This window comes from Ahaetulla prasina, chromosome 2 (genome assembly GCF_028640845.1).
Source record: "Ahaetulla prasina isolate Xishuangbanna chromosome 2, ASM2864084v1, whole genome shotgun sequence".
NCBI lineage: Eukaryota > Metazoa > Chordata > Lepidosauria > Squamata > Colubridae > Ahaetulla > Ahaetulla prasina.
The window spans coordinates 77,491,591-77,518,864 of record NC_080540.1 but is presented as its reverse complement, the minus strand read 5'-3'; the positions used below and the strand labels follow the sequence as shown (position 1 = coordinate 77,518,864).

The 27,274-nt window shown below is 41.7% G+C and overlaps 1 protein-coding gene across 1 annotated transcript; it reads left to right on the top strand.

Moving 5' to 3' along the window:
* Positions 1-26,879, top strand: IFRD2 (interferon related developmental regulator 2). The gene is made up of 12 exons (XM_058166610.1): positions 1-287; positions 9,234-9,350; positions 10,076-10,160; positions 13,047-13,171; positions 14,143-14,300; positions 14,444-14,494; positions 16,162-16,343; positions 16,608-16,713; positions 18,503-18,640; positions 19,527-19,655; positions 19,969-20,064; positions 20,834-26,879. Exons 1-12 carry the CDS (start codon positions 242-244, stop codon positions 20,912-20,914), a joined length of 1,314 nt encoding a protein of 437 aa, XP_058022593.1. The 5' UTR covers positions 1-241; the 3' UTR covers positions 20,915-26,879.
* The last annotated feature ends 395 nt before the right edge of the window (positions 26,880-27,274 follow it).

Genomic DNA, 27,274 nt, shown 5'->3' with positions numbered 1-27,274 from the left:
CTTAGCTGGGCAAGCCTGGCTCGCCAGGACTCCAGCTCCCAGAGGGAACGGCGGCGCCAGCGGCAGCGGCACCGGCACTCGCTTGGCGGGGGAAGAGAGCGAGTGATCAATCACGGAAAGGAAAATGGTGGTGGAGCGAACGGCGTGGTTCCCCTGTGAGGCAGCGACCGTACCCGTCGATCCACAACGTAGAGGCGCCGCCCGGTCAGAAACCGTCTCCTGATAACCGCTCGATTTAGCCATGCCCCGATCGCGCCGGGGAGAAGGATCCCGCCGAGGCGGGCGAGGTAAGGCGCGGGCGAAAGAGAACGGCATTGGGTGACCGGTCGCCCTGCATCCTCGCCTCCTTGGGCTGGAAGGAAGCCCGGCGGGAAGCTCCCTTCCCTCGGAGGAGGACGAGCGAGCTTTAATCGCTGCGGCCGCCGGCTAGGCTCTGGTGTGGCCTCGGAGGACCTGTAGCAGCTGCCAAAGCGACAAGCCAGGCTGGAATGCCGCGTGTCAAAGAGGGACCGGCGCGGCCGCCCGCCCGCCCGGAAAGCGGATCTTTTTCTCGGCTCCTCCTGACTCTCCCAGGCGCCCGGGTGGGGAAACGTGGGTGGGAAGTCTGGCGCGGTGTGGGATTCGTGGGGAAGAAAGCTAAACGTAGTGGTAAATTCGGGGGAGGGGGGGGAGGCAGATTGGAAATTGATATGCGAGGATATCATCGGTGCTTCCACCTGAAATGCTGTTCTCCCCAAACTCGAGCAAATAAAATTCCTTTTAAATGGAAGAAGAAAAATCTCACTTTCCTATTTTCTAGTTCTGGGTCCTGATTGAATATCTCTTCCCCTTCCCCCTCCCCACCAAAAAAATAAAATAAAATCCTTTGGTCTTCTCTTTTCATGCTTCTTAGGGGGAAGACTAAATGGTTTCCAGAATATAAACCCACACAGAGATCCTGGTTTGGGAAAATAATAAGTTGTGTTTCTACGTGGTTGAACACACGTTAGTTGGGTATGCATTAAGAGGTGCGTTATGCGGTGGGCTATGCGGGCCACGTGGGCTGAGTGAGAATGCCGCCTCTAACATCTGGAAGCAAGGAAAGAAGGGTGGCGGCTCTGCCATGGTGCTCTTGGTACAAAACTAGCTGGATAGTGTGACTGACAGACAGGCTAAAGTCTATGGGTGTTTTAAGCAGTGTGAAATAAAGCAGGTTTTTTAGAATAAGAGAAATACTTTTCACAGGATCTGTTGCCATTGCATAGTTGCCTGTGTACCAAATCTTGTGCTGTTCATGTGCTCGTCTTAATTTTGCCTTTGTACCAGAAAAATAATGCTGGAACTTGTAATTACAACTGCTGATGGTATCTCTATAATCGAGTTGAATCTGCTGTGGGCTGCTGGGAACAAATAACTTTTGGTGTTTATTTTTCATCTCACTGATTTTTTGTACTTTGATTTTTTTGTAAGGGAGAAAGTAGCCACATCCACAGTTGTCAAGAAGTAATGCATGTATTCTTGTTGTATAAAGAGGATTACATTGAGACATGCTGACTTCATAGTTAAACATTTAACACTTAATTCTCTGTGGCCTAGATGCCTCGGAGAAAGCAATATTTGCCAGCTCTGTACTATTTCTGCTGTGGTCATCAAATGTTTATTTGGTGACCATTGTATTATCCCAAGTAGTTTCTGTGCATTGCTGTGTACAAAATTGAACAACTCATGTGATAGTTTACAAGTATTAACAGCTTTTGTGCACAGGAACCCAGAGTGAGAATATGAGTGATGAAATTTTCACCATGGGGTGAAAAATGAGTATCTAGTTGGCTTCACACATTGCATTAAACTGTAATACTGTTTGGTTTTGATTTAGTGTGACGTATGGACACAACCATGGCTTGTTCTAGAAAATATGGTTAAAACAAACCAGGGTTTACTCTAAAATGAAAGGCCTTTGAATCAAATGGAAAGGAAATACAGATAGTCTTTGACTTACCAGCACAATTGAGCCCAAAATTTCTGTTGCTAAGCAAGACAGTTTTGCCTCATTTTATATACCTTTCTGGTCACACTTGAGTAAATCGCTGCAGTTTTAAAGTTAATTACATAGTTAAGTGAATCTGACTACCTATTGATTTTGCTTGTCAGATGGTTGCAAAAGGTGATCACATTACCTCAGGACACCGCAACCATCATAAATACATGCCAGTTGCCAAACTCGGAATTTTGAACTGTGACTATGCTGCAAGTGTTGTAAATGTGATAAATGGTCATAAATCACTTTCAGAAAAAATGCTGTTATAAATTTGAATGGTCACTAAATGAATGGTTGTAAGTTGAGGTCTACATGTATCATTATAGAAGACATGATGGTAGCCTTCCTATTATTCAACACTTAGATGTAACCTAATTGATCACATCTCATTCACCCTTGCTTCCCTTTTTTATATAAAGTAATTTTACTTGGTTTAGTCCATTGGCTGGATTCATCTAACAAAGTATACTAGATGTGACTAGCTTCTGCTGGAAATATTTGTATACAGTAAATGCAGCCACTATGATTGGCTTATTTTTCAGTGTGGTTAATTTGGTAAGCTGATTCAGCTGACTATGGGGTATTCTATTGTGTTGTGCAAACAGAATAAGGATCTTATACTGAATTAAGGAATTGTCAAAGACATTCGAGTCTAGCGTGTGTTGTAATTCAGCAGATCAGTTTTACCTTGCAGAAGGCCATATTCTTATCTAAGAGGTCTCTCATTGTACAAAAGTGAAATTTTCCAGACAGTACAGTTTTTCTGAGGAAATGAAAGCAGTGACACATATCATGTGTCTTTTCACCGTGCTAATTCAAAAAGAAAAGAAATGTGGCATGCTGATCTACCATAGAAATGTCACAAAATCCTTCTGTAATACATGAAAGTAAACATGATGTCATTGGGAAAACTCCATGAATCGAGCTGGTTCCAAGGCCACCCAGCTGCTGGTGCCCCTAACACTTAGCATGAGTTATCATGGGACTCTCCAGCTAGACAACTGTATACAGTACTGGCTGGTCGGTCTCCTCTCTATTTAATATTATTTTGGGATGTCCTTTATTAAAACCTAGAGTGCTCCCTGTGAAACACTTTGCTGAGTGGTGTCCATGGATGCATTCTGCAGTTAGAAGAAGTGCAAAAGGCATGCAGTCTTTGGACCCATCAGCCCCAGGAGAAAAAAAACAGGAGCCATCTACAACATTCATTGTAATGATTGCACACCAACAAGCAGTCAGAAGACACAATATTTCACAACATATGGAAATATCCATAGTTTTAGTCGGGAAAGTATGACCATCCTAGACAGGGTGGATTTGATTTAAATCAACTTGATTTAAATCATAATTTTAAAGAGCAACTGTCATCTCTATCCCGCAGCGACGACTCCTCTGACCTGCTGTTGACTCACCAACAGTCCCAATATTGCAGAATAAACAGCCTCATGCTACATAACTTAAGCTCCATTTCATGCTGAATAAACTAAATTATTAATGTATCTTAAATAGAAAATTATCTTTAGATAGATTTTTACTCCAAAAGCATTTCATTAAAATAAATTTGATGAAAATCAAAAAAATCCAGTTTAAATTTTTAAAAATCTGATTTTTAAATTTTTTTTTAATCATCAGTTTTTATCCACCCTGGTCCTAGACCAAGTCATGTCCAGAAATTCTAGGAGTTTCTAGAAGCTTGGCACTCTGACAATTTATATACACTGAGTGTTACATTTTATGTACACTAAGAGCATATGCACACACAAAAAATTCCTTTTGGGTCCAGTCACACTTTGCCAAGAAATATTTTTTTAAAATTTATTTTTACATTTATATCCCACCCTTCTCCGAAGACTCAGGGCGGCTTACAGTGTATAAGGCAATAGTCTCATTCTATTTGTATATTTACAAAGTCAACTTATTGCCCCCCCAACAATCTGGGTCCTCATTTTACCTACCTTATAAAGGATGGAAGGCTGAGTCAACCTTGGGCCGGGCTTGAACCTGCAGTAATTGCAGGCTACTGTGTTCTAATATCAGGCTCCTTACAGCCTGAGCTATTCCGGCCCTTCTATTCTATTCTATTCTATTCTATTCTATTCTATTCTATTCTATTCTATTCTGTTCGCCATCAATAGACACATAGACATAAATAAAATCTATATATTATGTAAAAGATACAATCAACAAGCCAAAAAGGGAACAAAAAGACCAAAACACCTCCCCACCAGCAATCAGCACCCAGATAAACACAGATTAACTTCAAAATTAACATCAGACCCACCATCAAGTAAACAATACCAACACTGACAGGGCAAGCCACTAGAACCGTGATGGCGAACCTACGCCACGCAGGCCAGAGGTGGCACATAGTGCCCTCTCTGTGGGTACGTGAGCCATCATCCCAGTTCAGCTCTGCTGCACATGTCCGCGTGCCTCCCCTCAACCAGCTGGTCTCTGGGTCTGCTGTGCATGCGTGGGGGGTAGGGGGAATGCAGGGGCCGCATGCACAGGGGTGAGGGCGTGTGGTGGGTGCACGCACATGCAGGGGGGGCAGGGGGCATGCAGGGGGGCTGCACATGCATTGCAGTTTGAGGGATTGAGCACATGCCTTGGGCACTTGGTCTGGAAAAGGTTCCTATCAATGCACTAGAATATAAAATGAGAGCAAACTCCTTACTAGCCCCGATGATGTTATCTAATTTGGGTATGAAGCATCTGCAAAAAAAACCAAGCAAGCTCAGAGGGCACCAAGGACCTCTCATATCAACCCTGGGCTACAAATATTCTCCTTTATATGTACAACATCTTATGACAGACTGAGTTTTCCACTAGCTGGTTTATTATTTTATAAAACTAAAAATCACCAGGGACCAAAATAATCACAGTTCTCTATGCTCTGGTACACGGGTCTGAAACTCACGGCATCACATAACGTTTTGCGATGTTTTTTTTCCTTCGCAGAGCTGGGGTGGGCGTGGCCTGCGCATGACACATCTGGCTTATGGGCCGCCAGTTTGACACCCCTGCTCTAGTATCAAGTAGTAATAGCTCCTAATTTTCATTGGGTATATGGCTGCTTTTGAGGACTTGGTTTAATACACAACAGATAGGCTGCAAACCTATAACAAAGCATATTTAATTAATTGGTTTCCCATGTATTTCTAGGCACAATTCAAAATTATCAGTGATTGCGCCAAGGATGCTGTTCCCCTCCAAACCTGTCAATTCCTTAAAATTTCCTGGGACCATCCCTCTTTAGATTTGCACACTTGGGGGATTCAGGTGCATAGGGACTTCTTCTCTGGTGGAATCCTAACTAGAATATCCTCCTTCAACAGGCATTAGCATTTTACGGTTGGTCTTTTAGGATTTTAGCCAGATCATTGTAGAGTCTATTGAACGTTCTTCATAGTTCGTTTTATTTTTCTGCTGATGTTCTTGAAAATTGCTACTTTTTTTAAAAAAATTGAGCACTTTCCTTTCTGAATTGCCAGAGCCTTTTACACTAGCACTACCTTAAAAACTCTGTTCTGAATGTTCTCCCACTCTCCCATCTGTTGTGACTCCCCCGCCCCCAGACTGTCTTAATTACAACTTCCCTCCCTCTCTAAGTTCTGTGTCCTCCCATATATATAATTTCTGGCTTCCCTTAATTGCAGCTTGTATGGTAGTCTTTATCTCCCCTGATTTCAGCCTTGAGAATCTTAGAAGAGACCACTAGGCAGTTCTGTAAGAAAAACAAAAGAGCGGTGAAGACGCTGTAATGCCAATGAAATGGTTCTCAATCAGTAGACAAATTTTTGAATTCCCCAAAAGATTTCCATGAAGCCATGGGGGGGAAACTAAATACATGCTAAAACTATGATCTATGGGTAATCCACCTTGGAATGAAACACTGATATAGATTCAGTGAGGACCATTCTAATATAACCTGTTTCCCCCGAAAATAAGACCAAACCAGAAAATAAGCCTTAGCATGATTTTTCAGGAGGCTTGTAATTTAAGTTCTACTCCAAAAATAAGCCCCAGTTAAGATGGTCAACCAGATGGATGCATTTAGTAACCATATTTCCCTGAAAATAAGACCTAATTATAAAAAAAGCCCTAATGCATCTTTTGTAGCAAAAATTAAGACCAGGCCTTATTTTCAGGACAACATGGGTACATTGGACAGCCACTGACTCCTGCCCCCAAACCTGACTTTCCAATAACTGCAAAAATCAAGATGCTGGTTTCCTTTGGCATGTGTTAGCAGGCTGTTTGCAAATGCTCACATTAAATACAACTTCAGTTGTACATGTGCATCTGGCTAGTCCTGCTGCTAGTTCGTTGTTCTTGCTCTTTGTCTGGGTTAGAAATGCCAGGTCACCTCTTGGTGATTGACAGGGCCTGCTGGTATATCGTAGTAACTCCAGCCTTCTTTTGTCCCAGGTTGGCACCAAATACTCTGTTTGCTTTGGGGCTCACCTGTGTGCTCAGTCACATCTGGCTTCTGCCACTGGTCAGCTTTCTGCTGTATCGGCTGGAAAGCTGACTGCTGACTTCTGTTTAGGGAGATGAGTAGAGTTTTGTGTCCATTGTTGCTAGGGATAGGAGTTAAATTACATTTCCTCTTCCCAGTCTTCTAGTCTCATGCTTTTGGGGCTTCTCCGCTACTTGATCACGCTGAAAAATGGAACTTAAGTTTTCTTATCCTGAACTTGTTTGTAGGCTGTATCATCTTTTCTGTCTAGTAGAATAACCTCTGCCACCAAAAAGTATAAAAAAGAAACTCCACATTTAAATATTTTAATCAAAAGCTACATGAACAGGCCTACCTGTGTAACAATACCTCCAATTTTGGGAGCATTTGATCATTGGTCTTCCTTTCTGTGCTTGCTTATGAAGCAGACTGTTGAACCTAAGTATGCTTGTTCTTCACAGTTCATATCCTTTGTTGTTATGATAGAATGATAATATCTTAATTATTGCAGGCTAATCACCACCAGTGTGTTGGGTCTCGTGTAGCTTGATTTATCATGGTCTAACAGGGAAGCCTAGCTGGCTCAGCAGAAGAGTTGGCTGCCTTCCCAGCTGCCTCCAGCCATACTTCTCCATCAGGCTATCTAAGGTGAAGCACTCTTTCAAATGCAGTAACCAAGCAAACTGGAGATGCTTCAGAGAACGTTTTTTGGAATATGGATGCTTTAGTGGTGACAGAGACAGACAACTGATATTAAAATACCTTTGCTGCATTGTTTTTAAAAAAAACCATGATGCATCATGAGATTAACTGGTTTAAAACTAGGTCACACCTTCCTGATGCTGCACCTGGCTCAAGTACCCTTACAAGTGCCATGTGTATGCTTCACCTTAATAGCCTGTAATAAGTCTTCAAGTACGATATGGCAGGCTATGAGCAGGTGCTGTCCTTACTTCTGGTATCCACTGTTGAGATCTTACACTTCGCTTTCCAAGAGGCCAACTGAGGTGACACATTTTCTCAGGCAGCTAAGTACATTAAAGCCATTTTAGTCTATATTTCCACCAGCTTCTCTTTCTGAAGGAATTGATAGATGCGACTACAGCAGGCAGGCATGGCTTTTTGACCTGGGTGCCCAAAATGATGGAAATTCTACAGCCAGAATGGATGGTTTCGTAGAAGTTATGTAGTGATTACCCCAGATCCAGAAGGGTGATTATCTGTAGCTGGTCCTTGAAGTCTGAAAGCATTAAGAGCTTCCTTCTCTTTTAAGCCGACTATTTGCTTATTGGGACTATCTTTTGAAGGCTGATTTTTTTTATTCCTGCATTGTTTTTGTTTTTAGTACTTCACCTGAAAAGGCATTTACCTCATAGCTCAGATTCTGAACAAGATTATTTGTCATAAGTTTGCCTCATGAGGGCTTTTATATGAGTATTGAGCAAAGCCCTGATCTTTTAAAGTCAAAGAGTGGTGATTGGGTTTCTCCTTGTTTTTTTCCTTATTTTTTGTGATTAGTACTAATTATCTCTTAGCCCAGGCCTTCAGTATTTATCAGTAGAGTGTGCCAAAGCTGATAGGGCTAACTTTATTCAAAGGCCACTAGCAGGCTTACTGCTGTTTGCTTGTAACAGAGCTATTTGGGAATGTGAAGAGATGGGATGGCTTTTCTTCTGGCTTTAGGTGAGTAGGGAAAAAAATTATCTGCTACCACCACTTCTTTAAACCTTCTCTGGTTGTAGGGTTTTTTTTTACACCAGAATGACTGTAGATTGATTGATCATTAACTGTTCTGTCTTGTGTTAATTTTTGGGACAAATATTTTATAAGATTATTATAGATTGGAAGGGGAAATTATGGGATATTATTGAAAGAGATATATTATTTGGGGGAAATGTACTTTTAAAAAGAGGAAAGGGACCATAGGTTCTGCCTCCTGATCTAGATCTTAAGTGTGTGTGGTTCCAGAACTAGCTTTGGTGGCCCATATTCTGACTTTTATATTGCATTTTGCTTGTGATATCATTGTCAGTAAGTTTCATAGTCTATTCTTTTATGTACGTGAAGTGGGTAGCTGTTTGAATCACCCATAACCTTGGGGTTGATTAGTTCAATGATTTGTCTGTGTTGTATTTTTGTATATTCTAAGGTACAGTAATTGCCATTTCTTGATTTAGTTCTAAAGCGTAATATAAATATTAATGCTATTGATGAAAAGAAGAAATGCATTAGTGGTAAGAGTAGAAAGGAAATATAAATCCTGATATACCTTGCAGGTCATATACCTCAACCTTCACTAGTCTTTCTTTCAATATGATGGACACATCGAGGAGTGCTAATTTATTAAACAGTCTTAATAAGCTAAAGTATATGAATCCAAACAGCTATGTTATCTCTGAATTAAGTTATTCCATCTCAAAAACTCCAAAGGAGTTTTTCAGGTACAAATATATGTTGCAATAGTTATCTTTTAGTCATCTTTTAACAGGTTAGTGAGTTCTATGAAATGAAGTGAAAATAATATTACTACTCTTGATTTTTTAGATTTCTGATCAGGGATGATAACATTTGTGGTGATCTTGTGACCAACTTGTCATGATTCTATGTACTTCATGGCAAATTATTTCTTGGCAAATTGTCTTTCCCCTGGAATAAAGATAATGCACTTCACATTCTTCAGATACAACATTTGCTAAACAAGTTCTGAATTCATTTTAGGTGATCAATTGTGATCTTCTTTATATCTTCCTTTAGGTGCTCGTAGCAACCCCAAGATGGAGTCTCCAGCAAGCGATGATGAAGCAGCTAGTGAAGTGCTCAGTCATTATAGCAGTGCCAGTGAAAGTGCCAGCATAGCTGAGGAAGTGACTGGTGAGTGGCGGCAAAAGATGGTTTCAAAAACCTGGTTGTTCTATATACTGAAAAAGCCATAGAACAGACTTTTCTAATCTGATATATAGATATGTACAGTATTAGCTTGCAAGTGCTGAATTCTCAATGAAATTCCATAATGAAAAAACTCTGGTTATATAAATGCCTATTTAATCTGCAAACCCAACACAATGTATTTTTGTTATTGGCAACTTTTGCTTATTTTTAAGAAATTGAATGTATTTTAGGGGTGGAAAAGAAGGTGCGTCTTATGGTCCAGAGCATCTTATAGTGCAAAAAATACGTTAAATTTTGGAATTAAAAATCAGGGCTCTAAAAATGCCTTACATGGGATTTATTGCACAAGCTGATGGCCTGAATGACTTTCAGCTGAATGATTAAAAAAATTGTAAGCATTTTTATGCTATTATTACAATCTTACCTGTTACTAATTTCATCTGAACTAATTCTTTTAAAACAAGAGCACAGCTAGAACAATGTGTAGCTCAAGAACTGCTAAAAGCCTATCGAACAAGTGTGTAGAACAAAAAGCCTGTTGAACTGCTAGGATAAAGAATCCTTTTTGTAGTTCTGCCAGTACCATTCAGATCTGATTTCTAACCCTTCTCCTCTTTATTCTAAGGTTGCAAGAATTCCAGGTTCTGAGTCTGGCTGGTCTAATACAGCTTTGATCTTTTTTTTTTCTTTTCTTCTGCTTTTCTCAGGAGGGGAAGCAGTAGATGAGCAAGCACAGCAAGAGGAGATGGAAGATAAATTGAAAGAATGCATTGACAATGTGATGGACAAAAGGTGAGATACATATACTCTTGGGTGCCCAGAGCCAAAACTAGTATTTAATTTTGAAACCAAAACTTGATAAACTTTGTCCAAAATATCCAAACTATTGTATTTTGAAATGAACTTGCTAATCCTTTGATGTAAGTAGACATGCACATTGTCTTTGGTAACCAGTGACATGTATTATTTTCCAATAGCCTTTTCATCATTTTATTTGATGTAGCTGCACCACTATAGCCAGTTTAATGATGGCTCCACCTTCTGCCCCATCTTGGAGAGGCAGACTGAGCAGCTGGTGGACTGATAAGGTGACGTCTGAATTTGACACATCAGTTCTTCTTCCACAGCCTCCTGCACCTTCTGCCTAAAGTTCATAACTGGTGGAAAATAAAATTGGACAGAACAACATCAGTCACAAATTTAGTCAGAAACAAATGAGCAACACTACCCATGGTTTGCTTGTACATTTGGAAATTTGAGCTGCGGCATGGATTTTGATTTTGTTTAGCACAAGCACTTGTTTGAGGCAGGGTCTAAATTAAGAAGAAGTATCTTGATTGTGTAGAACTCTGTTTTTTGAAAGTCAGAAGTAGCGTCAGGCAACATGTTAAGAACAATTCTGCTTGCAACAAGGTGGAGGCATAGAAGAAAGAATAGTGGGAATACTTCTTAAACAAAGAACTGAATGTATTTTTCAGCCCATTCACTTACTCATGGGAGATATTAAGTTCTGTGCATTTTTTTTTACTTTAGGAAATTCTATTGTCATTTCCTGTTTTGAGCAGATTTTTAATAGTTTCACCTCTGGCAAAAATCTGAAATTAAGGCTTGGGGAAGAGAATATATGTAACTCAGGGTTCAATTGTGGAGTCCTTGATGCTCTCTGAGCTTGGTTGTTTGCAGATGTTTTATTATCTAATTAGGTGACATCATCAGTGCTGCTAATTGTGGAGTTTGTTCCCTGTTTCTATACAGTAATTTGCTCAGTTCTTTTCACATGGACATACTTGTGACTCATGAACAGAGTCAACTATAGTTTCAGCAAGGAGCGTCATCCTAGACCAAACCAAATCACAAAAGACTAGGGAATTCCTTGAAGCTTGACATTCAGACTAATTAGCCATCAATAGATAAACAGAGCTAAACCACATTTACACACCCTTCAAATGAGACAATTAAAAAAACATCTAAGACGGAAAAACAACCAGAACATATCCTCCCTAGCAACCAACATCCAGATAAGCAAGGATTGATTCTAGGCAACCAAGCATAATACTAGACTTTAATTGAGGAAATACCTACCATAGGGGAAAATCATATCCTCACCTGTGCTGGGAGGAAATCTGCAAAGAATGCAAATGACCAGCTGTCTGCAAGGAGTATAAATCCTTCCATTCCTCACCATCCAGTCAGAGCTGAAGACGCTTCTTGGATGACAAGTGAAACGTCTTCGAAGAAAAACCAAGGAAGTCCAGTCGCCTCTTGAAAAAGCATCCTTGGGACAGCCATGACCTGGATGACTGAGAATCTCCATAGACATAAACAGGATGCAAACCCCACACTTACTAGCACTGATGATGTTACTTAGTCAAACAATGAAACATCTGCAAGCAAACAGCCAAGCTTAGAGAGCAGCAAAGATTCCACATTAAAACTTGGATTCTTCTTGGAGTGTTAGCCAGCTATGTCCTTTCTGATCCTCCCGTTGGTTTCCAGTTCTTCTGGCCCTTCCCAGCCAAGAGCTAGTCCTCACCTATCCATTCACAGAGGATGAGCAGTATTCATTCAGGGGATGCTGCTCTCCTAACTACCTTGTGGTTTTATTTTTTATTTTTTTGTTAAATACGCAGGATGGAGGGGAAAGGAGTGGAATAAAGTATGAAGCTTCACTCAAGCTTACTTGCACCTCCCACTTGTGTGTAATTCATTTTGCTTACATAAGACCCTGCGCTTGGAGGTCCTAGTTTCTTTTTAGCACATAGGAAACTTGAAGCTTTGCCAAAATCATTACCGCACCAGCCAGGCTTGACTCGATGCAGATCCATTGAAAAGATTTGGCAAAAGTTCACTGAACACTTGGCACAGCGATCTGCACTGCACAAATTACTGCTGCCCTTCTGGCCAAGCTTCTCAGCTGTGCAGAGTGAACTCTGGACAATAACTTCCCACTTCTTCTCCTCCTCCTTTTAACAACAACAAAAAATCAACATAATCCTCTATATGCTGATAGCTTTCAGTGATTCTTCTTCATTCTTGTAGCCTAAACTAATGAATGCTGGAGGAAATCTTCACACTTTGGCTCCTGGGGTTTGCCAGCTGTGCTTCTGGATTGCATTTTGCTCTCAGAAGTAGATACCAGTCTACAAAGTTTCTGGAATAATAGAATAAAGAATTACAGGTAGCTCTGGAATTACAGTGAGAATTGGGGCTGGGATTGCCTTTGCTAAGTGATGTGGCTATTATAGCATGACATCACATGATCATATCTCATTATAACAGCAATCCCTGTTGCTGTCATAATCCCAGAACATGCAGATTGTAAGCGGGTATCCCAGGTGAGAAGCAGCGATTGGGGATGGGGGAAGGCCGGGTTAAGGCCAATGCAGGTCACACATGTGTTGGGGGGAAGGGCTTGAAAGGCTTAGTGCAGGCCAGTGTTTTGGCAGGTGATTGGCAGGGAGCAGTTGGGCAAATGTGGCTGAATTTTTTTAAGTTGGCAAATTTTGCCCAATGGTGCTTTCTGAGTAATCTCTGGTTAAATCATTCATTATATTTGAATGCATCATTTAGCATTCGTGATGATTGAGGGGGAGGATTTTACAGGCATGGTTTGGTGTCATCTCTCATTTTCTTTCTCTCTTTCTCACTGTCCATCCCGCCACCTTTTTGCCATTCTAGTGCCAAGACCCGGCAGGTTGCCCTCGAGAGCCTGCGGCTAGCATTCTCCTCTAAGACGCTCTTTGACTTCCTGTTGGAACGCAGGCTAACCCTCACAGATTCCTTAGAGAAGTGCCTGAAGAAAGGTGAGCTTCCCAAGGTCTCAGCTTTTGGGACTTGAATCACTGCAGTCAAAATACTTCAGATGCTTTTAGTTTAACGGCAGAATTAAGCATCTGCTTCACTTTCTCTCATTGTAAATCATTTGGGCTTGAAATAGTGTTAATTGATTGCTTTGCTAGTTCTTAAGTGTGGCATTTTTTAACTTGACCCTTCCTGTAATTGGACACTTGGAACTAGTAAAATACTTAGCGTATCAAATGTGATCTCACCAATCATTGCAAAGATCTTGTAAGATAAGTTGGTTTCTGAAGCTGTGGAGATGGAAAATGAGGCTGACTTGTTCACCAGTGAAATGTTCTGCAAGACCTCCTGTCTTTTGCACATTGTCTTAACTTCATTCTCTTAAATGCCCCTGCTTATTCTGTAAACCTGGGGGGTTGTATCATTTTGGGGAGGCTCAAGTTGGCTTTATAATAGCCATGAATGCAGACAGATATAACTGCCATTATCAAACTGAAAATAGAAGCCAATAATAACATGGCATTTCTCCAAAGTAATGGCAAGTCTTGCTTTTAATTGCTTAAGAATTTTCTAAAACAGGAAACAAAGCATCTTTAGAAACAAAAGGTGTCTTACGACAATCATGAACTGGTTTTCTTCCATCTGTGCTGAATTAATGTAGAGCTGTATCCTGTGTTCGATGGCCAAGGAATAAAACACATTTCCCATATTAATGTTTGGATTCATTTACATCAGACATGCATGTATCTGTGGCCCTGGTTTAGCTTTTGACATTCGCTTTATGTCTTGCAAGTCACTCACCTGTCTTAAAAAAGATTTGATTGTGCCTAATCTGAAAGGAGACCATATTGTGTGTCCCGTGTCCCCACTGTATTCAGTTTCCTTTTGCTTCCAGGGTCTGATGTTTGTTGTCTGCTTTTTCCCTTTCTGGTGTGGAGCCTCTGAATAGTTCTGAATCTATTCTCCCTGCCAGGTAAAGGAGAGGAGCAGGCCCTTGCTGCTACCGTTCTTACACTACTGTGCCTTCAGATGGGCTCAGGGCCAGAAGGGGAAGAGATCTTTCGCAGCCTGAAACCGCTCCTCATCACCATCCTGACTGACTCCTCGGCCAGCCCTGTTGCTCGGCAGAGTGTGAGTATTGTCTCTTTCTCTGGTCTGCAGCAGAGGTGAGGCATCAGAAGGCCTGTGGGAGGGAGATGCATCAAAACCCTTGCTCTGAATGATTTCACCTTTTCTTTCTTCCTTCCTTCTCTTATTTTTCTCCCCACTGACAGTGTGCAACTGCTCTCGGGATGTGCTGCTATATTGCTGCTGCGGATATGGAGGTATGCCAGTGTTTCTCAGTGTTTGGGCTCACTGGTTGGAATTAGCAGAGGTCTAGCCTGGTAGCTCTCTTGTGCTGCCGCTGGGGAAGGCTGCTTTAACTAGAAAGCTATAGCGCTGATGATGTTACCTAGTCTGGCCACAGAATGCCTGCAAGAAAACAACCGGGCTCGGAGAGCACCACAAGGTTATAAATGGCAGACTTTCCCTTGCAGCTGCCTCCATGTCTCTCCTTATCAGTTGCACTATGTGAACCTGATGTTGTTCTTCATCCAGAATGTCTCCTAAAGAGAAACAGAATTTGGAATGTTCTGACTTTTTTCATTAACAGCAGAACTCTAAGGAGGTTCTGGAGACGGATATGTTTCATTTTCTATTAATTCCTGCCAAACTTCTGGAATAGAGTGGGAAATGGTATTCTGTCAATGGAGCAAGCATCATTTAGTTAGTCTGAATTCTAATTTTTTTAATATATTAAATGTTTATGCTGTCCATCTCCCTACAAGGTGACTTATTATGCTATATTAGAGGGTCTGTTTATTGGTTCCTTTTTTATCCTGCCTTTATGGAGCTTGCAGTGACTTAGTTTCTGAATTCATTTTATCCTCAGAACAATTCTTTAGGATAGATTAGATCAAGAAACAGTGACTGCCCCCAATTACCTGATGAAATTCACAGGAATCAGTTCTCCCTCAAAGTAAACAATCATGTGAATCATGTTGTCTACTTATCCATCATGTACCAGGAGCGTTCAAGATGTATGAGACCACTGTTTTCGCCTCTTTAACCCCAGTGCTATCTGGGAAAATGAAGGTTGAGGTCCACCACATCTGATAGACACTAGATTGAGGAAGTGTATGTGTCCATTATACCACATGGACTCTTTGGAAGGCATAGTGGCTGGGATTTAAAATGAGCTCGTTGAATCCCTGTCTCTAAATTTTGCCAAGTATAGATTAGCTGTTGGACTAGTCAATAGTTGTCAGGATCTGAGAGCCGTCACACCCTGACCCCTAATACGGTAACTAGAGCTTGTTGAGCTTATTGCGTTTTTGTTTGTGAGAAGTGACTGGTTGTCGTGTCCCACTCCTCCGCTGACGGCCGGGTCAGGGAAATCCGAATCAGGCTTGCCTCTGCAGCTCTGCCCAAAGTCCTAGCAAAGTCCTCAGAGCAGGCAGGAGACCAGTAAGTGACTTCAGCAAGATAAGTTCGACTTTTGCCTGACTCAGAGACTGCCAGAAAGCAGATCCTTTATATAGGCCATGGGGTGTGGCTCCATGACTCAGCACTCATTAAGGCCTGCCCCTCCCTTCCTTCTGTTGCCTCCGCCTATCCAGCCTTCTGATGCGAGGGTCACTCCAATCAGCTGTTGGTAATAAACCCTCCTCAGGCTCACATGCTGTGGAGGAGGGGGAGGGGTCTAGCTGCTCCGTTTGCCTGGGCATGGAGTCAGGGCTAGGGCCGGGAAGTGCTCCTTCTTCTGCAGTTTGTCTGGGCATGGAGCCAGGGCTGGGGCCGGGAGGTGCTCCTTCTTCTGCAGTTTGTCTGGGCATGGAGCCAGGACTGGGGCCGGGAGGCATACATTCCTCCGTGTTCGGGAGCAGATAAGAAGGCCCCGGCTGCTGTGAGAGCGGGCAAGACACAACACTGGCTGTTCTCCTTTTTTCAGGACCTGGTATCCTGTCTGGTCTGCCTGGAAGGTATCTTTGGCACTTCATGCAGCAAGGATGCCAGCTTGGCACCCTCCCACCACAGTCCCCTGATCCAGATCTTGCATTGCAATGCGCTTCAGTCTTGGTCGCTGCTCCTCACCATCTGTCCAAGCACCCAGATTAAGAAGATCCTGGATGAGTGAGTTGATGGATCTTATCAGGCAGTATTTCCTCTAAGGTGTAGGAAAACTTCCTTCATTCTAACTGGCATATAGAAACCAGGATTTAGTGCATCGCTGTAGAGAAGCCACAGTTAGCTTTACCTAGATCTTCTAGATGCAGAGAACAGGATGATGGTTGCAAAAAAGATATAGCAGCAACCTCTCTGAAAAATAGCTGAATGGTTATGATGATTCTCCCCTTCATTGTTTCGTTAGTCATCTTTAACTAATTTCTTCCACAGACATTTACCTAAACTGCCTCTGATGCTCTCCAGTGATAATGTCAACTTGCGGATTGTGGCAGGTGAAACAATTGCACTTCTATTTGAACTGGCCCGGGACATAGAGGTATGAAATTACTATTCTGACTCTTTCAGGTATATATGCACAAAAACATGTAATTCTTGCACATGTAAATATGCACAAAAACATGTAATTGAGCATTTTCCAGTCAAGATGCCTTATAGGTCCGTTGTGTTCAGGCTAATGAAGTATTAAGTATTAGTGGATAGTGAGCATTTATGGGACCCATTACCTTCTCAGGCACATCTAGTTACCCATTCTGGTCTTCCCAGTTAGTGTGTCCTAACTTCTGCTAAGGAGACCAACACTCACACACTAGACAGGCAGGGGGGGTGCATGCAGCTATGTGCAAGATTTTGGAGTCTTGTACTAGGGGCCAAGCACATGCAGGGGAATGAGCTTTAGAAGAGAAATAGCAAGAGAAAGTCAAAAAGAAAACTTGAGTGCAGGCAGTTTGAAGGATGTATTTGTGGGTGAGGCTTGAGGGGATGTTTATTGCTGGGCCCACACCAGGAGAGTGCTGATAAGAGTAGCAGTGGCAGAAAAACAAAGAAGAGCCACAGTGGAAGCAAATGAGACATGGAAACAGGAGTGGAATTAGGAAGGAGAAGCAAAAAGCACATGTGTGCTCAATAGGCTCGCCAGAGTCAGAGGTGCAAAACCGCTCATAATCCCAAAACATATAGTGCCTTGAGAGAAAAGCCACAAGCTTAGTCAGGAACATGCCGAAGTTGAGAACGGAGGAGATAGGAATGAGAAAGAATAAAATCAGAGCATGCCAAAGTTGCTTCCAACAACAAAAGGAAGTTTCTATGCAGTTTAAATCCTCTTTCCATTATGATGCACAGCATAAAGTTTTTCCTACTGAGCTATTGCTGACAATGAATTACTTGGCTTGCTTGAAGAATTGACAGATTACCACTTACTCACAAGATGCTTTGGGTCTGCAGAGCAGAGGGTCTGCAAAACAAGGGAGTCCGATTGCACTCAACTCGGCTACAAGGCTTAGGTGTTAGTAAAAGAAGGGCTGGCCACTGATGAATCTGCAGGCCCAGCACCCAGCAGGGTCTAATCTACCTACGCTTGAAGCCTGGCCCTTGGACCATGACACCCAGGATGGCTATCAGAAGTATTATGGTCCTTGGGGCTCATTGCAGTGGCTTAGATGAATGAATGAATGTAGATAACTCATAACTTTGGACTTAATATCATTGAGCTCTAACATACTTAAGCAAAATGATCCCCGGCCAAAGCTGGAGCTTAAATTGCTCACTGTTGAATAAAAAGCACCCTCGCTCCATATTTTGTGAGTCTGTCTTCTCATTTAACAGCCTGTGTTAAATCAACAGAGACCATTTCCTTTTTGTAATTAAATGTGAGCTTGATCGATTTGTTTGCACAGGAGATCCTAAGAACCAGAACCGACGCTGATAACTCTTTAATTTTACCTGATCTTCGAGTGAGGCCCCATCCCTTCCTGCACTGCTGAAATCCTGTGAACAAACTAAATGTTATGAGATTTCAGTTATCTCACTTCAAGAGGTCTGAGCTGTTATGCAAGATTAATAATCTCTCCGTATTTTGAACATGTTTTAAGTACATAGTATTAAAACCTATTTTAATTAAGACAGATATAGGTGTTAGTTTGGGAAAGTCAAAACCAACCCAGCATCCACTGTAGGCCTGTCATTTTTATAGGGAAGAGTAAAATAATAACTTTTGAAAGAGATTGACTTAGTCCTTTCTTCCCATGCAAGACGAGCTGCCTTTTGCTTAGACTGTCTCCTCTACAGTTAAGCTTAAGGTTTAACATCTGTCTTCATGTTGGCCCTAGGAGGACTTCTTTTATGAGGACACTGACCTGCTGTGCACCAAACTAAAAGCCTTGGCCACTGACAGCAACAAGTATCGAGCCAAAACAGATCGACGCAAGCAACGCTCCATCTTCCGTGATGTCCTGCATTATATTGAGGTGCCTCTTCCTGTCAGAGCTTAACGGACACTACAAAAGCTGTGCTAGCTGGAATTGTGGGAGGCTGGATGGGAAACGTGGCTCAGGAGCCATTTCTCTCCCCCCGCCCTTCCGTTAGCAGGGCTTATGGCTGTTGGTTTTTCAAAAGATCCTCAGGCACTTTTATTTCAGATCCTTACACTCTCATAATCCCAAATGTCAGAAGCATTCAAATAAAATGAATGCTTGGGAATCTTGGCTAGAGAATCATCTGTCAGGAATGATGCCTCCGTTTGCAGTGAGGAGGGGACCTAATGACTTGAACGTTCTTCCAGCTGTAATCCAGATGGTGACTGTTCACTGTTGAAGAACAGAAACTCTGTGCATATTGGGAGAAATTTCCTCCTTTTTCATGTTACCTAAATGTTCCAAAGCTGAAGTTTAGGTATAGAAAATAGGTTCCAGTGTCTACCTTAAAATCCTATTTGTTCTGGAAAGGAGGGACATCTGTTAGAGCTTTCCTCCCTTCCCATCCAGAGCTAAGGAAAGGTGTTTGTGCTTTTTACAGCTCTTTGCAATAAAAGAAGCAAAACACAATTACGAAACATCTTTATCATAATACCCATCCCGAGTAGGTAGATGGCTGTACGATACTATCCTGTTTTTAGGGTATTATCATAAAGCTGTTTTGTGACTGTTCAGAGGCCTCTTTGCCAGTTCCTTGGTGAGCTCTTGCACAGCTTTAAAAAACCCTATGTTTGTCCCTGCATTCAGCATCCAGGAAGGCTCAGGGCTTTCCAAGCATTTAAGGAAATAACGGAGTCCAAGGGCCACCCTTCAGTAATGAGGTGGGTGGGGTTAACGAAAGCTCATCTTTTGAAATCCTAAAGAGCATATTCTCCTCCAGAATGGGGAGTGCCATGAGGAGACCATCAAGTTTGGACTGGAGTGCATGTATGTGGACAGCTGGGCAAGGAGAAGAACATACAATGCTTTCAAAGAGGCTCTTGGTTCTGGTGTCAGACACCACCTGCAGGTAAGCAGATGTTGAATGTGTGTGGTTTTACTGAGAGACGGTAGCTTGGGACAGCTTTGGGTAATTATGGGAAGCCTATCAAGATGGCAAGCATTGATCCATACAAGCATCAGGAATTAATCTTGACTCAGTGGTGTTTAAGTATTGCTGCTCAGTTTAAATGTGGGTAGTGAAAAAGGCGTAAGATTTCAGCAGTGGACCACCAGAGTGTGATGCAAAACTGATCTTCAGCTCTAGGGATCTGCTTATGTCAGCAACCTCTCCCAATATATCAGCTAATGGCCTTCCTTTCTCTTTGCACTTCTTACCCCAGAACAATGAGTTGTTACGGGACACATTTGAACTGGGACCGCCACTAGTCCTGGATGCAGCCACTGTTAAAGCGAGTAAGATCTCACGCTTTGAGAAGGTAGGTCATCAATGCTGCTGATTTTTCTAGAGGTTTCTCCTTTAGTTTGTTTAGGCTCTGTGTGGTTTTCTCTGATATCAGGGAACTAAGAAGACCGCCTCAAAGGGAAAGATGCTAGTGTAAAATAAAAGACTTCTCATTTCAAGCAATGCGCCGGCTATATTTAAAAACCAGTTATTGGGGGCAAAATGGAGAAGGAACTGCTGCCTTTGTGCCTTGCTTCTGAATGTTCCAGAAGCTTCTATTCCCGTGGAATCACTTCATCCCAGGATTTGGATCACTCGGTCCTCTTGCCCGTTCGTTAGATTTGGCAAGTCTGACTGTTTTCTTGTTCTTTAGGGCAGAGTTTGTCTTTAGGGGACATAGCAGCACTTTGACTGGTGTCCTCAGCTGCCAACTAATTTTGAGTCTCTTGACATGCCTTTTTTATGATTGTTTTTAATTGGTTTGTAAGCCTCCACCATCGCCCTTAGGATTTATATAACCTTACTAGTTGAAGGAATTACTGAAAATGTCTGATCTAAATTTCTTTGTGCTGTTCTAGCAAAGCTACTCTGTCCTTACTGTTACAGAATTTCCTGTTCTTTCTTTGGTTCAGAATTATGTTAATAATGGGGAATATCCTACAAGATGTAAAGGGGTTCAGTGTCACTACAACAACAGAAATGACTTTGGGCGTGGTAGACTTAGACCATGATTTGTGATCTCTGAGTGTTCTTAATTGGCACTTTTCTGAGCTAATTGTCTCTTCTCCCTCTGGCTGCCCCAGCACCTGTATAATTCTGCTGCCTTCAAAGCCCGAACGAAAGCAAGGAGCCGTGTTCGAGATAAGCGAGCTGATGTCCTCTGAGGACTTGTTTCCTTCTCCTCTTCCTGCCTTCCATAGAAGCCAATGAACTACGACAGACCTGGACCACTGTGAACCTTGCAAGTGTGGAGAGATCCTGAGGCAGAAGCCCCCACATGGCCTCAACCCATTGAAAAATTGGGCTTGGGCCCTGTCCCCCTCAACACCCCCCACCTTTCTTTGGGGGCTTTTATATATGTACAGAATAATATTTAAATGTCTTGGATGTTTGAATTATGGTGGGATGATAATGGGCAGGCGCCATTTTTATTTTTTTAACCAAAAATTTAAGCGAGGTTAGGTGGTGGGGAGATTTTTCTCTCACCCCTGCTGCTTTTTTTAAGCCAGTAATTTTTTAACCCCTTTCCCCCTATCTCCATTACTGAATGTATTAATCAAAGACTGAAACTTCTCCCTTTGCCTCCTGCAGTTGTGAATTTTCCCAGTGAGGACTTGGTGCGGAAGATAGTTTTAGGATAAGGTTATCAACAGCAGCCTCCAAAATGGAGGCTGCGAAAGGACTGGTTTGAGGTTGGGTGCCTTGGGATTTTCCCCTCTGGTGTTTTTGCTGTGAGAAGGATAAAATGTACTTTACAGATCAGTGTAGATGATTAAAAGTTAGGCTTGATAGCACATGAAGAAATTATACCTCTTCTCTATTGACATAGTTGGTTAACATTGTTGGCCAAATTCTTGTATCCTATTTATCACCACTTCTCATTTTTTTCCTCCTCTTTGGGAGTCAGCTTTGCTCCTCACTTTCTTATTTATTTTTAATGGGAAACTACTCTATTTTGAAGACAAAAGGAGAAGCCAAACAAAGCTGGGCCTCAGGCTGAAAAAAGTTGTTTCCTTGTGTTTGGGGTTTTTGATAGGCCTGAGCATTCCTCTTTTGTCCAGATAGGAAGAAGCAATCCTATTCTGAGGAAGTTCTCTGGTTTGTGGTCTGGTTTAAAAAAAAGCAGCAGGCCTTTGACACCACAGTTGATTTAGTTTTGTTTTTATTATTCATTTTGGAGTGGGAGAGAAAAAATCCATAATGCCGTGGCAGTGGTGCTTCACTTTGTAATTACTTCATTTTTGGCTAACTTTTCACTTTGATTTTTGCCAGCAGGCTTTTGCAGATGTAACAACTCAGTGTTCAAATATTAGGCTAGGCAACCTTTCTGAGTTGGGGGCGCATTTTTAATTTTGAAGTGTCTGAAGTATATACTGAGAAAAATGGTGACACTAGGATATTAGTCTGTTTACAAAATGGCTGTGTTGGTTAACATGATCAGTCACCTAAATTTATATGCCCAAAAGTGAATTTTATGTTCTCCTACAACATGTTCTCTGACACCCCAGTGGGTCATTGTGCAGTTAAAAAGTTGTCCTATAAATAAATACGGTGCTAGAACTTTCTATTTAATTTTTAAAATATGCTTTTAAATCACATAAAATGGAACAAGAAATTGTATGGCTGCTGAGGGGGATGCCTGAGGCATACTTATACTCCCATGCACCCAGTTCTTTATCCCAGATAATTTCCAGTTCGGTACTCTATCCCGGTCAAAATCATTGTGTCTAAGGCAAAGTTGACTTAGTAGAGATGCACTAAGACATATCTTTTTTTTTAGAAGCACTGAGATTGCGCAGAGCATACACATATGTACAGTATGCTAAACCTCCATGCTCTTCAGAAAACTTCATTGAAAGGAACACAAACATAGCGCTTATGTAAGTGGTATGCAAAGCAAAGTTAATAAGATTCTTTTTTCAGAAAATCTATTTGGATTTTTGTCTAATATACTGCCTCCCTTGCCTGTTTTTCTCAGAAGAGAAATCTGTGTTGATCTGCTGGAGTATAAGCAGCAATTCGCTATAGAAATAATTTTATTTTTTTTTCAAGAGGATGACTATCAGAAAAATGCCTGTATATTCTCCTTGATAAATACCAACTTTTATTTATTATAAATTTATCCCTCCTTTATTACTTTATAAGTAACTCAAGACAGCAAACATACCTAATACTCCTGATTTCCCCCACAACAGCAATCCTGTGAGGTGAGTTGGACTGAGAGAGAGAGAGAAAGAGATTGATTTTGAAGTAAAAATAACAATTTAGTCCTAGATAGGCTCAAAAGTAAAAAAAAAAACTCAATACAAAACCTTGATTTCATAGTTATCCCCATGTAATTTTCCCAACAACATGCAAGTGCTTTATGACAGCTTTCCATGTTTTGCTTTTTCCCTGCCCCATGTACAACCCTGGGATTTCCTGATGGCATCCCATCCAGGTTACCAAGATGTAGCCTTTCAAGTTCTGCCAACTTCATCAAATTGTTAGCAAGTACCCTCCTGTTAACTTGACCTCATTCACAATGGCTTTTGCAGGTTCATTTTCAACAAGAGTAGAGTATCCTTTTTCAAATGCACATGCAGATCCTTGCTGGCTTTGCATTTGCTTCTAACCAGTCGCATATTCTTACGTCACAATGCATTTTGAATGGTGGTTGCAGAAACAGATCTCCCACACAATCTCCTTACCCTAAATTGAAGACACCTAATTGCCATTTGCTGAGAACATGACTCCACTGTGGAGTCTCCATCTTCTTGCCAGACTACCACTGAAGCAGGTTGAAACCAGTCCAAGGTGTTCCCTAAGGAAGGGTGTATTTTCCAATGAGATCTACCATGGAGCCATTCTAGGTCAGGGGGGAAAGTCAACAAAGGTTGGAAATCAGCCTTGGAACCATTCTAGATCACATGGGAGAAGAGTCAACAAGTTGGTGATCCAACGGTCACCGATTGGCCCATTGCAACACTGTAGCTGCTGGGCCTTGTGTCTCTGTGACCTTTTCTAATTTGACTGTTGAGAGATTGGACATCTTTTGTGTATTTTTTTTTTAATTTGAACAGGAAAACATTGAACAAAGCAAAAAAAAAAAATCCGCTTACCGATGGGAACACTTACTGGCAAGCAGAAAGCAGAACTATTTCCCCAGGGGAGAAGAATGCCTGCAGGGCTTATCTCTCTTTTGGGTCCTGCAGCAGAAGTCAAAGATATGCTGTAGGTCAGGGCTGTCAAACTCATGGCCAGCAGGCCACATGCGTCATGCGCTGTCCACGCCCACGCCCGGTTTAGTGAAGGGGGGAGTTGCGATAGGTCCCGTGATGCTGCTGTGCCGATGTGAGTTTGACACCTCTGCTGCAGGGGGTGCTATCTATTACAATATGGTACTATCTGAGAGCAACAAGCAGCATCTCTAATGGCCCTCTGTCCCTCACCCATAGCACAAGGCTATGAGTCAGGGAGGCCAGGCTTTCCCTCCACTTCCAGCTCTTCCCACCTTTACATTCTCCCTAAGAAGTACAAGTTGAAAAAGCACAACTACAATACCGTGGTGATGTAGTCACATAGAGTTTGGCTAAGAAGCAATCTTCACCAGCAGCCATCAGGTGGAAACCTGCAGCAGTTGGGATCCTCCCACTTTCCCACTAATGCCACCACTGGCTGCTTGGGTAGGTGTGTGACTGTGAAGAAAAGAGACTGGGAAAGGGGTTCAGTTTGAACTGCAGAATGATTGCAGTTTTGCTGGTGGAACAATTCCATTCACATTGCATCTCTAGCAAGCCTGATCAATGTTGGTGTTCCCTGCATGCTTTCTTCCTTCAGGAGCACAGTAGAATAACCTTGAAAGAATAGTATTTACGGAAAAAAATTGCTCTTAAGATATGTAGTACTACCTCATCAACTTCTCTAGTCTTCCCACATCTAGTGCCCAATTACTTTGTCTGCCGGCATGCTCAGATGAGCAATCTGGAAGGAAATAAAGGAATCCTCCAATCACTATCCTGCAATCCACATTAAACTCTGGCCAGCAATATATCTAGCCCCATTGCTGAAGGTAGGCAGGGGAAAGGTGTGATTTTTGCATTGCCATCCTATCTTTCAATTCCAAGGGCAGCAGGCAAGTGAAGATGTCGCTGTGTGGATCAACCTAGCCAAATTTCAGCAAAGGAATAGCTTGTCATTATCCTCTCTTGCTTCCAAAGAAAAGTTAGCATTGTTCAACAAAAGAATGACCACAGGCATTTTTCTAATGGCATTCTCCTATTTAAAAAAAAACAAAACAAGTTTTAAGTTCAATGGTAGGAAATTTATAATCTGTACATATTCATAATCTTGGTTTGAGCTAGAGGATTATCCCTAATCCCTATTTTGACTTGTGGAGAGCCAGATAGGAAATAGCTTTGCTTGTGTGGCTGATTTCTGTTACACTTAACAAAGAACAAAATTTTCTGAAGAAAGTTTTCAGGGCTAATAGCAAATGCTTTTTTTTTTCTTTTATTAACCCAAGATAATAACTGCATTCAGTGCCCAAGTCTTGTTCTTTACATACTAATGGTCTCTTTTCTATAGATGGAACCCCCTTTTCAGCAAAATCTGAAGATCAAAGAAACCTAGGGTTTTTAATTATAATTCTTCAAACACATCCCTATCTGCAACATTTTTTTATTTAAAAAAAATACATATCAAATTGAGCAGTGCATTTTGAAAAAGGTGCTCATAGTAGCTCTTAAAATACTGCAATCAATGGGAAACAAAGCATGTGTTATGCTGCTGGAAGCCTGCTTAATAGGATTCTTGGTCAGATATCTGCCCCACAGTGTCCTCCCTGGACAATCTCAAATGGCCCTGTATTTGTCCTACAGATTGCAGCAGCTGGAAGACCCTTCAGTGCTTCCGTAGGACTGCTTTTGGCTTTAGAAATCAGATCATCCAAGCCAGCATGCTCCATTTCCTTCAAACTGGCAAAGCAATGAGTTGGCTTCCACTCTTCTGCTCTGGAACTAAGCCTCCCCAAAAGAGAGGATGGAATTTTGGCTCAGGTCAGGTCTGGACCTCCACCTCACTGGCATTTAGCTGTCTCCATAGCTGTAAACTCACAGCTCTCATTTGCCGGATGGCCTCCTCTTGAGACTCCAGCCATTGGGCAAGATTACGGAGTGACTCACGCTGTAAGACTGTAAAAAGAAAGAGAAATCACATTAATATAGGACGTGTATAAGGCCTCTCTTTCTGCACCATTTTAATATGTACGCACATCACCCTGATAAATCTAAACCTCTCAACCTTTATATTTAGAGCCCTATCCCATTTGCAAAATTTTGGATTACAAGTCCCATGTCTCTGAGCTGATAAAGCCGGTCAGCGGAGATAACAAGCTGAAATCAAAACCCACCTTACATCTTGGTGAGGAATGTAGCATAGACTCAACTAGGTGTATGAAACAAACACCTTCCCACACCAGCAAAATATGCGTACTTGGGAGATGGGAGACTGAAGAGGACTTGGTCTTATTGAGAGGGCTGTGGTGACCGTAGAACAGCCAGCCATTTCTAATGTCAAAATGTCACTCTGCTTTACTGGTGTTGAGGGGGATTGGGGTCATCCCAAACTCAAGGAAGCTGATTGGTTCAACATTAAGCTATTTAATGTTCTGAGAAGAAATATTCCACTTTCCTTCATGGTTCACATTTTGACTAAGTACAGTGCTCACTTTGCAGATGAGTTTCCTGAATAAACCCCAAGGGGTTGGATTGGCAGAAGAAAGCTTTGAACTATGGTTTGGACATCACAATGGCTATATTAACATGCTAAGGTAAACTTGCGACTGGTTATTAGAACTCACGCAAAAAAAAAAAAAGTAACCCTCCCTCCCCAGTTAAATTCAGGGAGAGCAAAGGAAGATTTGCGAAGCATAGGACGGGTCTGAGGGATTCTCAGACTTTGATCACAGGGAAATCCTCTGTTAAAGCAACAGGGTTAGGAATGGATATTTATTGTGAAGAAAGGATTAGAAGTCTACAAATATTTTGTAATCTTACTGTGACAGCTAGAATACTCTGAAGAATTTAACCTGAATTGTAATTTTAAGGAACCTGTTTACAATTCTTTTAAAATTAAATAATGTTAATTTGATGGTTTGTTCAAATGTTATTTTAAAAAAATGACTGCTGTTCTGTACTTTCCCCACATTCCACCAATTGTGTTACCTCATATCTAGAGAAAAGGAGACAAGAAAAATTTGGAAAAATTTCCAAATCAGAAAAGGGTTTAGTGGTAGTAGTAAAATTAATTGGTCTCGGGGATGATACTTTCATTCCAAAATAACAAAAAGGCACCCCACCAGGGAGCACCGCAAGATCTAAACAAATCACCTTAGGGTTTATTGTGTCGTGTCAACCTGATTTTGCAGTTTAGACAACAATTGTTTATTAAAAGCAAGCTGGTAAACTGCTTTAAGTGTTATACAGATACGTTCTTATTTAAACTGGCATTCTGAAGCCTTCCTAAATTGATGTAATCCTGAGGGC

Coding starts and splice junctions, on each gene's coding strand:
- IFRD2 (XM_058166610.1), top strand. CDS start 242: ATGCCCCGATCGCGCCGGGGAGAAGGATCCCGCCGAGGCGGGCGAG. Junction 9,351..10,075: donor CATAGCTGAGGAAGTGACTG/GTGAGTGGCGGC, acceptor TGCTTTTCTCAG/GAGGGGAAGCAGTAGATGAG. Junction 14,495..16,161: donor TTGCTGCTGCGGATATGGAG/GTATGCCAGTGT, acceptor TCCTTTTTTCAG/GACCTGGTATCCTGTCTGGT.